At 37.9% G+C, this 11320-nt stretch overlaps 1 protein-coding gene and 2 non-coding genes across 4 annotated transcripts in view; 1 reads left to right on the forward strand and 2 right to left on the reverse strand.

Moving 5' to 3' along the window:
- Positions 1–1433: 1433 nt before the first annotated feature.
- Positions 1434–1507, reverse strand: trnan-guu. Its single transcript has one exon. It is a non-coding gene; the product is annotated as a tRNA-Asn (tRNA).
- Positions 1508–1906: 399 nt separating this feature from the next.
- trnam-cau lies at positions 1907–1978 on the forward strand. The gene has a single exon. It is a non-coding gene; the product is annotated as a tRNA-Met (tRNA).
- A 1079-nt stretch (positions 1979–3057) lies between these two features.
- Positions 3058–11320, reverse strand: part of LOC107088596 (ceramide synthase 2-like) — a 12346-nt gene continuing 4083 nt past the window's right edge. For both annotated transcript variants that reach the window (XM_015380878.1, XM_015380879.1), the window contains exons 4-12: positions 9542–9659; positions 8416–8534; positions 8150–8207; positions 8006–8056; positions 6141–6233; positions 5781–5909; positions 5302–5411; positions 3621–3774; positions 3058–3511 (exon numbers count right to left, since the gene is read on the reverse strand). In XM_015380878.1, coding sequence (XP_015236364.1) covers positions 3293–3511; positions 3621–3774; positions 5302–5411; positions 5781–5909; positions 6141–6233; positions 8006–8056; positions 8150–8207; positions 8416–8534; positions 9542–9659 — 1051 coding nt within the window. In that variant the 3' untranslated portion in view covers positions 3058–3292. The remainder of the gene's footprint in view (positions 3512–3620; positions 3775–5301; positions 5412–5780; positions 5910–6140; positions 6234–8005; positions 8057–8149; positions 8208–8415; positions 8535–9541; positions 9660–11320) is intronic.

An 11320-nucleotide genomic window follows, 5' to 3' on the forward strand; every position in this document is an offset into this window, starting at 1 on the left:
TTTTTTTCTCCACCCACTATGTTTACCTGTTGATCCTTGTAGGGAGTAAAGGGTGGTCTGCTATTAGGTTAGAGGAGGGTACACTATGCATATAAATCCCCTCACAGTACTACCAGAGGTAGACAAAGTACTCAAAAGTAGTACTTGAACAAAAGTATTTATACTTATAATCAAATCCTACTCAACTAAAAAATAAGTTACTCAGTCAAACACCTACTCAAGTTAAAGTATTGAAGTACTCACTTTTGAAAATACGTAAGTATTCAAAAGTACATGGATTTAAAAGTACTTCAGTATTCAAAAATACAAATAAATACTCATTTCTAATATCAGTACATTTCTGTGTAATTTTCAGTACCATGTAACTTTCAGAAACCACCTGATGTATTGGTGCGTAGAGCCACTCTGTTACAAATGCTACACAACTTGTAAAGAACTTCAGCATCAAAATGCCACAGAAAATTGTATTAAATGCAGTGGGGTGAAAGTAAAGATACTCAAAATAATTACTTAAGTACAGTAATCAAATAGATGTTCTTTTTTACTTTCCACATTTACACAGAAAAAATAGCCATGTAAAAAAAACAACAACAAAAAAACATGTTTTATTCTTATTTTAAATTTCAAATTACAAGCCGGCCTTGATCCACCAGAAAGGATGGACTCCATGTCACCATAAGATCACCATGGATCTAAAACGGAAACAGAAATGCTTTTATTTTGAAGGTCACTTAATTGGCCTGCTAATCACTGCTCTTCAGCCTCAGTCAATGAAATATTTCAGTTAACAAAAAAGAATAATTTAAGAACATTTTTAACAACACATGGAATTCTAAATATTTGTTGAGGGACTAAACAAGGAAGTACAAAAGTTTGACTGAGGCTGGGCAGGCTCTAGCGTCAGAGAATTTGCTAGCTAAACTGCAAAAGCAACGTGGACTTTTTTTTTTTTTCAAAGCTCTTTTATCAAAGCATGCAGGAGTCTGGACCAGTTCTGTTAAATCCATTAATTTGCCAGATATGGTAAGCCACAAATATGACAATGGGAGTTTATTGGAGACAGGTTACCGCAGCGAGTGAAACTCCACAGGAGCACCGGAGAAACGAATCGAGGACAGTGCGCGGAACTTGGGGCTTCATCACCTGCAAGAAAACAATTTGGGATTTTTTTTTTTCCAGGCTCTGTGTGAAAGTTTCGATGTGGCTGATACAACCAAGTTACCTAATTATATGTAGATGAACAAGACGGTGGCGGCGCAACTATTAATTAAAGGAACGTTAGTTAGTTATTGCTTGTATTACTGTGTATATTATGTCGTGATGAATTTGAAAGCCATTAGAATTTTAAAGAGCAGTTTGACAGAGCAGTTTGAGTTGATGAAGGTGTTGCATTTAAAGTTTTTCGGAAAAAAAAAAAAAAAAAAAACAGGTCACGTCCCTGGGTGGGCTCGAACCACCAACCTTTCGGTTAACAGCCGAACGCGCTAACCGATTGCGCCACAGAGACGGATATCGCCACATTATTTGTGACGTCAATTTGTAGATCTATCTGTAAGGGGGTATAGCTTGTGTGGTAAATGGGCAGCGATTATAGGTAAAAACATCTGTTTAAACCGGGCACGTGGTAAACAATCCTACCATCTTTGAGTCACAATAATGTTATGGAATGCCTGAATACTTTTAGCATGCTAACGAGCTAATGTTCGTAGGTCTGCAAACGCTAGAATGTTTGACACCTCTGTTGTTGTACTACTCAGTATCTTCTGTTTCCTAATGAGGCGGAGATCTTAAAAAGTGGAACTAAGTGCAGCATTATTAATGCATGTCTACATAAAAATTACCGACGGTGCAACACCGCCGGGCTGTCGCATCTTCAACTTGTCATATTTCCAGGATGCGTATTCAGAGCAGAGTGGCGCAGCGGAAGCGTGCTGGGCCCATAACCCAGAGGTCGATGGATCGAAACCATCCTCTGCTATATGTTTTTTCCTTTCTTTATCTGTAAATCATTTCCATGCAACCCGTTTATTTAATTGACTAGTTGCACGTTATGGAATATTCTAAATATTATTATTTCTATATAAAAAGAATGACACTCTGACAACTCAATGACAAAAAACTTTTGTTTTACAATCTTAGATGAATTTGCTCAGTTTTATTTATTTTACAATGCTAAAAGTGAAATGTAAATGAAACAGAAAAAAATAACAAGTATGTAAGTAGATCGAAAAAAAGATAGCTGGGTTCTTTCTTGAAACATTCCGACTCCTCTGCTTATAAGGCTGAGTTTATCTGTAATTCAGACTGAAGAAGCCTCTTGGAGAAGAGAAGAAATATTTTAACAAATGTTAGGATTATTTAGATTCATGATGTGTGAATCTGTTAAACCCTAATAATATGTATCAGTTGCGTGTCAGAAATATTGTTTTCCTAAGTAGTTTATCTAATCAGGACAATTCCTCTGTCAGGATAAAAAGTCATCTTCAGTATGTATATGGCAAAGACTTGGGAGAGGAATGGATGTCCTGCATGTAAATACATAGTGTAGTATTTTGATAAGGCTGGAGCAATCATTACATCATACACAAAAAACACAAAGCTTTCCATAACACAAAGAAGAACCCATCCATAAGAGTTAATGCAAGTTCTTATGCATTTTTCGTTAAGATGCATCAAGATATAATTCAGTCTGTCCTGTAGACAGCTTTCCTACAAGATGTGATCTAGTAGGAAAAGCAACAAAAAAAAACCTTTATAAAAAATACATTCTCCTTTTACCAAATAACAATTAGAAGCAGAAAGTAATGTACAAGTTTTTTTTTGTAGTGCAAGATGGATAAAATACCAGTCTTTTAAAGGCTGTATACACTGAAAAAATTATCTTAAAAAAAGTAAAAATGTCTTAAAATAAAATTTACCTTTAATTTGAGCAGGTAAATAAGATAATCTGCCAGTGGAATTAGTATTACTCATAAAATAAGATAATTAGATAATATGCACTTGAAATAAGAAAAAAACTGTTGTTTCTTTCTTATCCTAAAATTGTCTTCCTGTAAATTGTCTTGTTTCATTGGCAAAGTGTCTCCCTTACATCTCCAATTCAAGAAGAAATTCACTTATTTTAAGAAAAAAATTACTCATTTAGATCTCTATTTCTTGCAGTGTAGATCAAGAGACTGAAGCACAGGGGTTATTGTAAAAGAAACTACATTTATCATACGACACTAGGTGAAAACCATCTTAGAGGGCTAAATGGATAGAAAATAAACTATAATATTAGGCAACTAAGTGTTTACTGGGCTTTGAGTGTTCTTTTAGCCACAGAGGCCCTGTGGTAGCTCAAGTTATTGAGGACACAACTGTTAGTCAGCACAGATAGCTTGGAGTTCAGAGTTTCTTTACTTTTTTCCCAATAACAATCTCCTCCTTGATCCATCTTTTCTTCTTTCACTCTGTCCTCCTCTTCCACATCCACTTCACTCTCTTCATCACTGCGTTCATCTTTTTCCAGCTGTAGAAAGCAAATATCAAGGGTTAAATAAAAAAAAAAGCGTTGCTCGTTGACCCTTGAATAGGTTAGAAGTGCAATCCTAAGCTCAGTTATCACTGCTGTTTCTCACCTTGCCTTTAAAAAACTTGTAAACCATGCGTAAGATAAGACCTGCCCAGAATATATGAAGAGCTTGCAGCACCATCAGCAGGGCGTTAAAAAAGTAGTAGCCAACAAAAGGCTCAAAGAACTCCATGGAAAGAAGCAGGGTGGTACGAATGATCCTGTAAGGAGAAATTATTTAATTAAAATGGTGATAATCCAACTTTTTTAGGTCAATTAACACCACAAAGTACTTAATTGTGAAGAAGAAAATCTTTACATTATTACATTTTAGATGTATTTATTTAATACAAAAAAAAATTAAAAATAACTGTGGTGCATACCAACCACACTATGACGATCCACCTAAACCGACAAGCAAGGAGAACATTAATCAGAGAAAGCTCTACATCTCCGGCAGAGAAATGAAAGAGGGCCATTGATGAAAGAGGCACAAAGTAAAAGGCATAGTTGAAAGAAAGCCAAAAGACACCCAATTTGTAGTTTGCCAAAAGCCGTGGGGGAGACACCAAATATTCAGGGGAAGATTTTTTGGGACAAATGAAAACAAAACATCCTTTAGCAGGACAGCAACCCTAAATATACAAACTCTTCATTTGTTGGAAATGCATAGGAAAAGTCTAAACCTCCAAAGGAGAAATATGACTTAAAAGGAGAACCATGCTTCCAAAGGAGAAACATGACTTCAAAGGAGAACCGTGCTTCCAAAGGAGAACCATGTCTCCGAAGGAGAACTATGTCTCCAAAGGAAAAAACATGAATCCAAAGAGGAAACTTGCATTCAAAGGAGATCCATGCTTCCAAAGGAGAACCATGCTTCCAAATGAGAACCATGTCTCCAAAGGAGAACCATGCTTCCAAAGGAGAACCATGTCTCCAAAGGAGAACCATGTTTCCAAAGGAGAACCATGCTTCCAAAGGAGAACCATGTCTCCAAAGGAGAACCATGCTTCCAAAGGAGAACCATGCTTCCAAAGGAGAACCATGTCTCCAAAGGAGAACCATGTTTCCAAAGGAGAACCATGCTACCAAAGGAGAAACATGTCTCCAAAGGAGAAACATGACTCCAAAGGAGAAACTTGTGTCCAAAGGAGAACCATGTTTCCAAAGGAGAAACATGCTTCCAAAGGAGAACCATGTTTCCAAAGGAGAACCGTGCTTCCAAAGGAGAACCTTGTTTCCAAAGGAGAACCGTGCTTCCAAAGGAGAACCGTGCTTCCAAAGGAGAACCTTGCTTCCAAAGGAGAACCGTGCTTCCAAAGGAGAACCATGTTTCCAAAGGAGAAACATGACTCCAAAGGGGAAACATGCATCCCAAGGAGAACCATGCTTCCAAAGGAGAACCATGCGTCCAAAGGAGAACCATGCTTCCAAAGGAGAACCATGCTTACAAAGCAGAAACGTGTCTCCAAAGGAGAAACACGCCTCAGAAAGAAACACAGCTGTAATTTCAGCAGCGGATGGTTTTAGAATCTATTGAGTGCTGTACACAAACCAACTAGGCTTTTCATGTTTTTATTATTTTCTTTTCACTCAATAACTCTATACTACTCAGTGTCGGTCTAACACACTATTTCCTAACACAACAAAATGGAATTTGTGTGGACAAAGTTTAAAAAGAAATAAACCTTTTTTCATTGCATTGTAATAGACACAGTTTTCCGTACATGCTAAAGACAAATTCTCACCTGCTGGGGAAAATCACCAGTCGAGTCACAAGGAAAACCACAGCAAACACAACAAACAGAGAGTCACATGTCTTCCTCCAGCCAGTGCCGTAGTTGAACATCTTAGCAGACTGCAGAATCAGCAGAAATAAAAACATTACTAAGTTTATTAACCCTTGAATTTCATGTTAAGTGATCAGTGGGGATTAGGAGTGAACAATAATATAGGAGAAAACTAAGAAGACCATCTGAGCTGAAATGAACTCATAGCAGAAGCAGATTTACAAGAACAGATCTCATACTTTAATACTATCAAAATTTAGTATTTAAGTTATTTTATAAACCCTGCACAGTTTAGATTGTATCTGTATTTTTATGCAAAATCTCTTTTATACATGCAAACTAAGATCATCATAGACACATCGATTTGAATGGACATTTTTACCGACAAAGAGGTAAAGATTTTTGTATAAGACTTGCTTCATTTCCAGTGCAGTTACCTCTAACAGTATGTCAGACGAATCATGAAGCAGCATGACCAGGGTGCCGATACGGATGTAGTTGGCACAGTAGGAGAAACTCAGCAGGAAGATAGTCGCCAAATGGTGGATCACCTGTTCCCTAAAATCCTGGTCCAAACATATAGATGGAACAAGTCAGCATAGAGAAACAGAAATAAGCTTCAAATATCAACAGAAAAATGTAAACTATTGGTCACTAATTTACAGGTGTGGATAGATGTTTGTGATGGAAGCAGAAATGAAGCGAGTGAGTAGTGAACTGCTAATGCCAGCCTTGTTAGCATCGTGCTAAAATGGCAAATGCAACATGAACCAGTGATGGAACGTTGACATCCTTACCTTCCTTTTAACGTCCACAGAGATCCGCAGGAGCAGAGAGCCATAAAAACCCAACTCCAGCATGTAGTACCAGAAATGAACTCTCTCTAAGGGCTGTAACAGAGAGTCAGTGTCAATTATGTGAAATGTAGCTGTTAACAATTATTTAAATATCTGTTAATACAATTGAAAATCAAATTCTCTTTGTAAGGACTGAAATAAATAAATCATTGAATGTTTGGTATTTATAAAGCATGTTTGATGGTATGTAAGGATCTATATACATAAAATACATCTAAAGCTTCTTTCCCACTAAAATTACCGAGTTAAAACAGATTTGTCAAATATTGCCGATAGTTAGACCCGCTAACAATCGACATTTGGCTCCCGTTCCATTGAAAAAAAAAATCAGGGTCTAGCCCTCCTTCTGAAAAGATTAATTTAAAGACAGATATACTTTGCTATTTTGATGAGCACTAAAAAAAGCAACGAAAATACAATAGTTTTCCAGCAATGATGCATCTGCACATAAATCATTTTTGTGTCGTATTGTAAACATGTCAAGATGCAAGTGAAACGTTAACATGTATTTTTTATAAACTGATGCAAAGTAAGGTTAACCTGAAGTTTCAGTTCAGATTAACATAGAACACATTTTTACGCACACCACTGAGTTTATTCATGAAAAAATAAGTGTCCAAAACATTTTTCCAGACTGATGGAGGTCAATGACTGTTTTTATTCTGTTCTGTCTTTTAGATTAAAGCGAGATGTGTTGGATGTGAGATCTTTTTGCCTACTTCATGTTGTCACAGAGGTTCTGACATGCAAAGAATGATCTGTAATGGAGGAAATCATTTTCACTGCATTGTATCTTATCACTGGTTAGAAAAAAAGGGAAAAGATGTAACTTTTATCTTTAAATGACAAAAGTGAACCTGCCTTGGGACTACAGACGGAAGCTAGCAATGGCAATTCAGGTTTAAGACATCTCTTCTTTCAGGATTAATCATTTTTGTACACTGTCCCTGTTAAAGGTATAGTGGAGGATTTTGGCAGATTTTTTTAAAAGACCTGCCCTCTCCACTTAAAAAAAAAATGCCTATGCATAACCCTGTACCTGCTTCTGAGAGGGAACGCCTATTAAACGTGTGCAAGAGCATTGATGAGCCCATTTCTCCTTGTGCACGCTCTGTTTAAATGTTGTTCTCATAGCTCATACAAGCTTACTGTGTCCGAATGCCCGTTCTAACCCATAAATACCTCAGTAACTATATAGAGAGGGGAATATATAGTGGAATTTGTAGCAAACTAAGTTACCGTTCGGACAGATGATCACTACTTTATGCTCCCCGTTGGTAACTCCTCCTCCACAGTGCGCTGCTTACAGCATCTTTATTACTAGTCGCCACTGTCGGGTAGCGGCAGCCTATGGCAACAGCGGGCCGCTGTGACAGCAAATCTCCTGGCAAAGCATTCCGGGATATATCTGCCTCTTCTGAGGCCTTTCTTTTCTTCTCATACAGTTAGTAGACACTTTTTCTCTTACGACCATCGGCCATTTTCAAAGAACTGCTGTGAGAAAGGCGAGCTTCAGTGACTGGCTGAAACTGGAGCACACCACATATATACGTCTGGGTTCGTATGTGCAGAAAAAGATAGCTAACAGAACAAGCACGTAGGACGGCCTTACGTAAAGATATCACCAGAATGATTGACAATTACGAGGACCACTTATTTTGATGATCCACCCGGAAAAAGACAATCCTCCACTATACCTTTAAGTAAACTAACTAAAAGCTGAAACACCAACATATTAAAACCAGTTTCTTAAACTAGCTGACTAACAATGTTGTCGCAAAGTATGATGAACTATCTGTTTTTACCTGAATGGGATAATGCCTCCAACATTCCCTATGATCCCAGAACCACGGTCTCTGTTCCCAAAAGGACAAGAAAGATGGAGCCAGAGAAGGATTAAAAGAAGCTCACACTCATATCAAAGCAACAAGATTTCACTTAAAACTCACATTGATTAACGAGGCAAGTCCAGCTATGAATGCTGACAAGTAGAAGAAGAACCTCCAACTGTAAAACAAAAGATTAGAAATTTAGTTTAGGCAGCCTGAGGGTTTGGTGAAAGTGGTTCATTCAGCTGCTGGTTGTGATTCCCTGTTTTTAACTTGTAAACATAATGGCTTCTGTACTTGGGGGAGGATTTCGGTGTGCTTCCTGTGATGTTTAAAGACCTATAGAGGACAGATAACTTGGGACAGGATATGATAAAATGACTCACGCAGCTTCAGCAAACTTCTTGGTTTGACTGGGTCGGTCTTGGTTCCTGCGGATTCTAAACCAGCTCTCGATCTGTCTCTGGGTTTTTCCACATAACGCCATCAAACTGACAAGTTCGCTCTGAAATAGATGGACAAACAGACACATTTTGAGGTTGACCACATTCTAAAACTACTTTTTTCATCTTGCTTTATCAATTGAAAACGGAATGTCTCTGTGAGCGTTACCATGCACCTGCTAACCTTCAGTAACCTTAAAGTGGAAATTAAATAATCAGCCAAACGTACTTCATTTGCAAGCTTGTGTCTTAAAATTATCAATCATTAAATTGCAAATGTGGAAAACATAAACATATGAAAGAAAAAACGTAATGGGTTGTTTGGTTCTGTAGCTACCAGATGAATACTTTGGTAATATCAGCTATACCTCACAACCATAAAAAACAGTTTTGATATAATGGAAGACATTGCGTGACATTCAAGAGGTTTCATCCCTCTAAGTTTTATGTGTGACATCAAAAGTTGCTTCACTGCATTTACTTCTGAATATATTTGATAAATGACTCTAAGCAAGAGCTTCAGGTGTGGTGATATATACTTAAAGGTATTGTGGAGGATATTCGCAAATTTTTGAAAAGACCCAACCTCTCCACTTAAAAGAAAAATGCACATGCACAACCCTTTACCCGCTCCCAATAGGGAATGCCTATTATACGCGTCTGAGAGCATGCTTGAGGCCATTTGTCTTTGTGCACGTTGTGTCTGAGCTTACTTTCCAAATGAAGATATGATCATTTAGGCCATCCATGCAAAGAAATATAAAAACATTAAGAATATGCTTATAAGTTTCCTTTTCGTTCATATTTCAATCCTTTTTCTCATCAGTGTGCGAGACGGGAGGTAATTCTCATCATAACACCTGTAAACCAAAATGGGGACGAGAAAGTAGGACAGCCTTATATAAACATATCACCAGAATGATTGACAATTAGGAGGAGAACTTATTTTGATTAACCACCCGGAAAAAGAACATCCTCCACTATACCTTTAAGTGCCTCTATTATCCAGGGGGGAACCATCTTCATGGTAACTATCACTTATAGTCCCATAGGAGCCCTTTTAACCTACCTGTGTGGGCTGCTTGCTCCTGTGAGTGTAAAAGGACTCCAGCGTTGGGGAAGGGGCTGCGCTTGTTTGCACTTTGTTCTTCACCCCCAGACACCTGGCAATAGGGGGGGCCAAAAACCTGCCGATAAGGTGAACCAAGAGATCACACAAATGTTGTGGAACATGTAGAATAATAATCCAGACTAATAATCTTACATTTACAGTTAGGTGATTTAAGTTTATTTAAAAATATTTTTTTGTGTTTTTCTTAACAGCCCAACAGGTTGCGGTAAATTACCTCCAAGCTGAACATGGTATTTATCTTGTAGATGCCTTACTGATGGTTTTCAACGAATGTATTCCAGTTAAACACTGATAAAACATTTTAATTAGTCTGTAAATTCGTCTCTCTTTGCTTCCCTGGAACAACAAACACACCGGGATGTAATTGATCTCCTGGTTTTCACTCTTTAAAGATTTCTGTTGGGTCATTTAGGATGTGTTTCCATTAAAATACAAGTTGAAAGGAAAAGCATAGCATGTAATCCCAACTTGTTCAACAACTAACCTTTCCTAGTTTAATCTTTGTATTTTCTTAAGCGTTTTCTCCTGATGGCACCAAAGCCTGTCGTGTTCATCTCATGCACCTGCTCATATAATCATCAGAGACTGTACCAGGCATATTCAACATTACGTTGCTAACACTGCTCACTTTAGTAGAGATATAAATCCTTATTTTCCACACTTCTTTCACATTAATACCAGCAACTTAAATGTATAGTTTTGGGGATTTTATAAAACTGAAAAAACACACAGCAGATCTCAGAAACAAACTAAAATGAAAAAGCTTGTGTCATGATTCTGGTGCTGATGGCTGGCTTGACTGCTCATTTCATTCATCTTTCTAGTTCTGCATTGTTCCTCATCACTGCTTATCTGATCAACCTGCTCCTGCTTCTATTTGAACTCCTTGGTCCCAGCCATCAGTGCCAGATTATTCTTAGGCTTTTGGTGTTGAGAGTTCTCTAGTTTTTTTTTAGTGTTCTGATTGCCTGATCATGATCTGTTTCTGTATTTGGACCTCTGAGCCTGCCTGCCCTTGTCTGATCTGTTTGTCTGGCCTGTCTTTAGACTCCTGTTGGATTCTTCTGTGGACTGAACCTGGATCTGCCTCTTGACTTCGCCTTGTGGATTATCCTGCCTTCCTTTGTCAGCTTCTATTTCTTCAAATTGTAAAATCCTTGTAATAAACTAAATTATAATAAAACTAAAATGCTTTCTTTAAACCAAACTATGATGTTCCTATTATATATGGCCAATTTATGTTCGAATATTTTGAAAAAAATATGTTGTGGTGCATGATGGGGACCCCATCATAAAACATGGCGTTTTGCCTCTAAAGGCTAACGTTTCCCGTCTTACGTGCATTGTTGCCAGATTGGGCTGTTTCCCAATCTGGCAGTTTAAGATGGCCGTCTATGGGTAAAAAAATGTTTTTCTTTAGATTTATGGCCTAAGAGATCAATAGACTTTGGCTCAAATCGGGTGAGATTTCATATACCCAGGCTGTTTATGAACATTTTTGGAGCTGGAAAACGTGAGTCAGTGACGGTGCTGTATGTGTTAGTGGGTGTCTGGGTAGCTTTGTGAAAGTGTGGACGTTACCCAGCAGCAGTCACTGTTGCGTCCGTGTTAATAACCAAAGCCAATAAAACCGCGTTATAGAAGTCTTGTAATGGTAATGATAAGTGGGCTGGTGTAGATGACAAAATGCCAGGGCAAAAAATCCAAGTCCAAGCC

The sequence above is a fragment of the Cyprinodon variegatus genome, unplaced genomic scaffold (assembly GCF_000732505.1).
Source record: "Cyprinodon variegatus isolate N-32 unplaced genomic scaffold, C_variegatus-1.0 Scaffold224, whole genome shotgun sequence".
Lineage (NCBI taxonomy): Eukaryota > Metazoa > Chordata > Actinopteri > Cyprinodontiformes > Cyprinodontidae > Cyprinodon > Cyprinodon variegatus.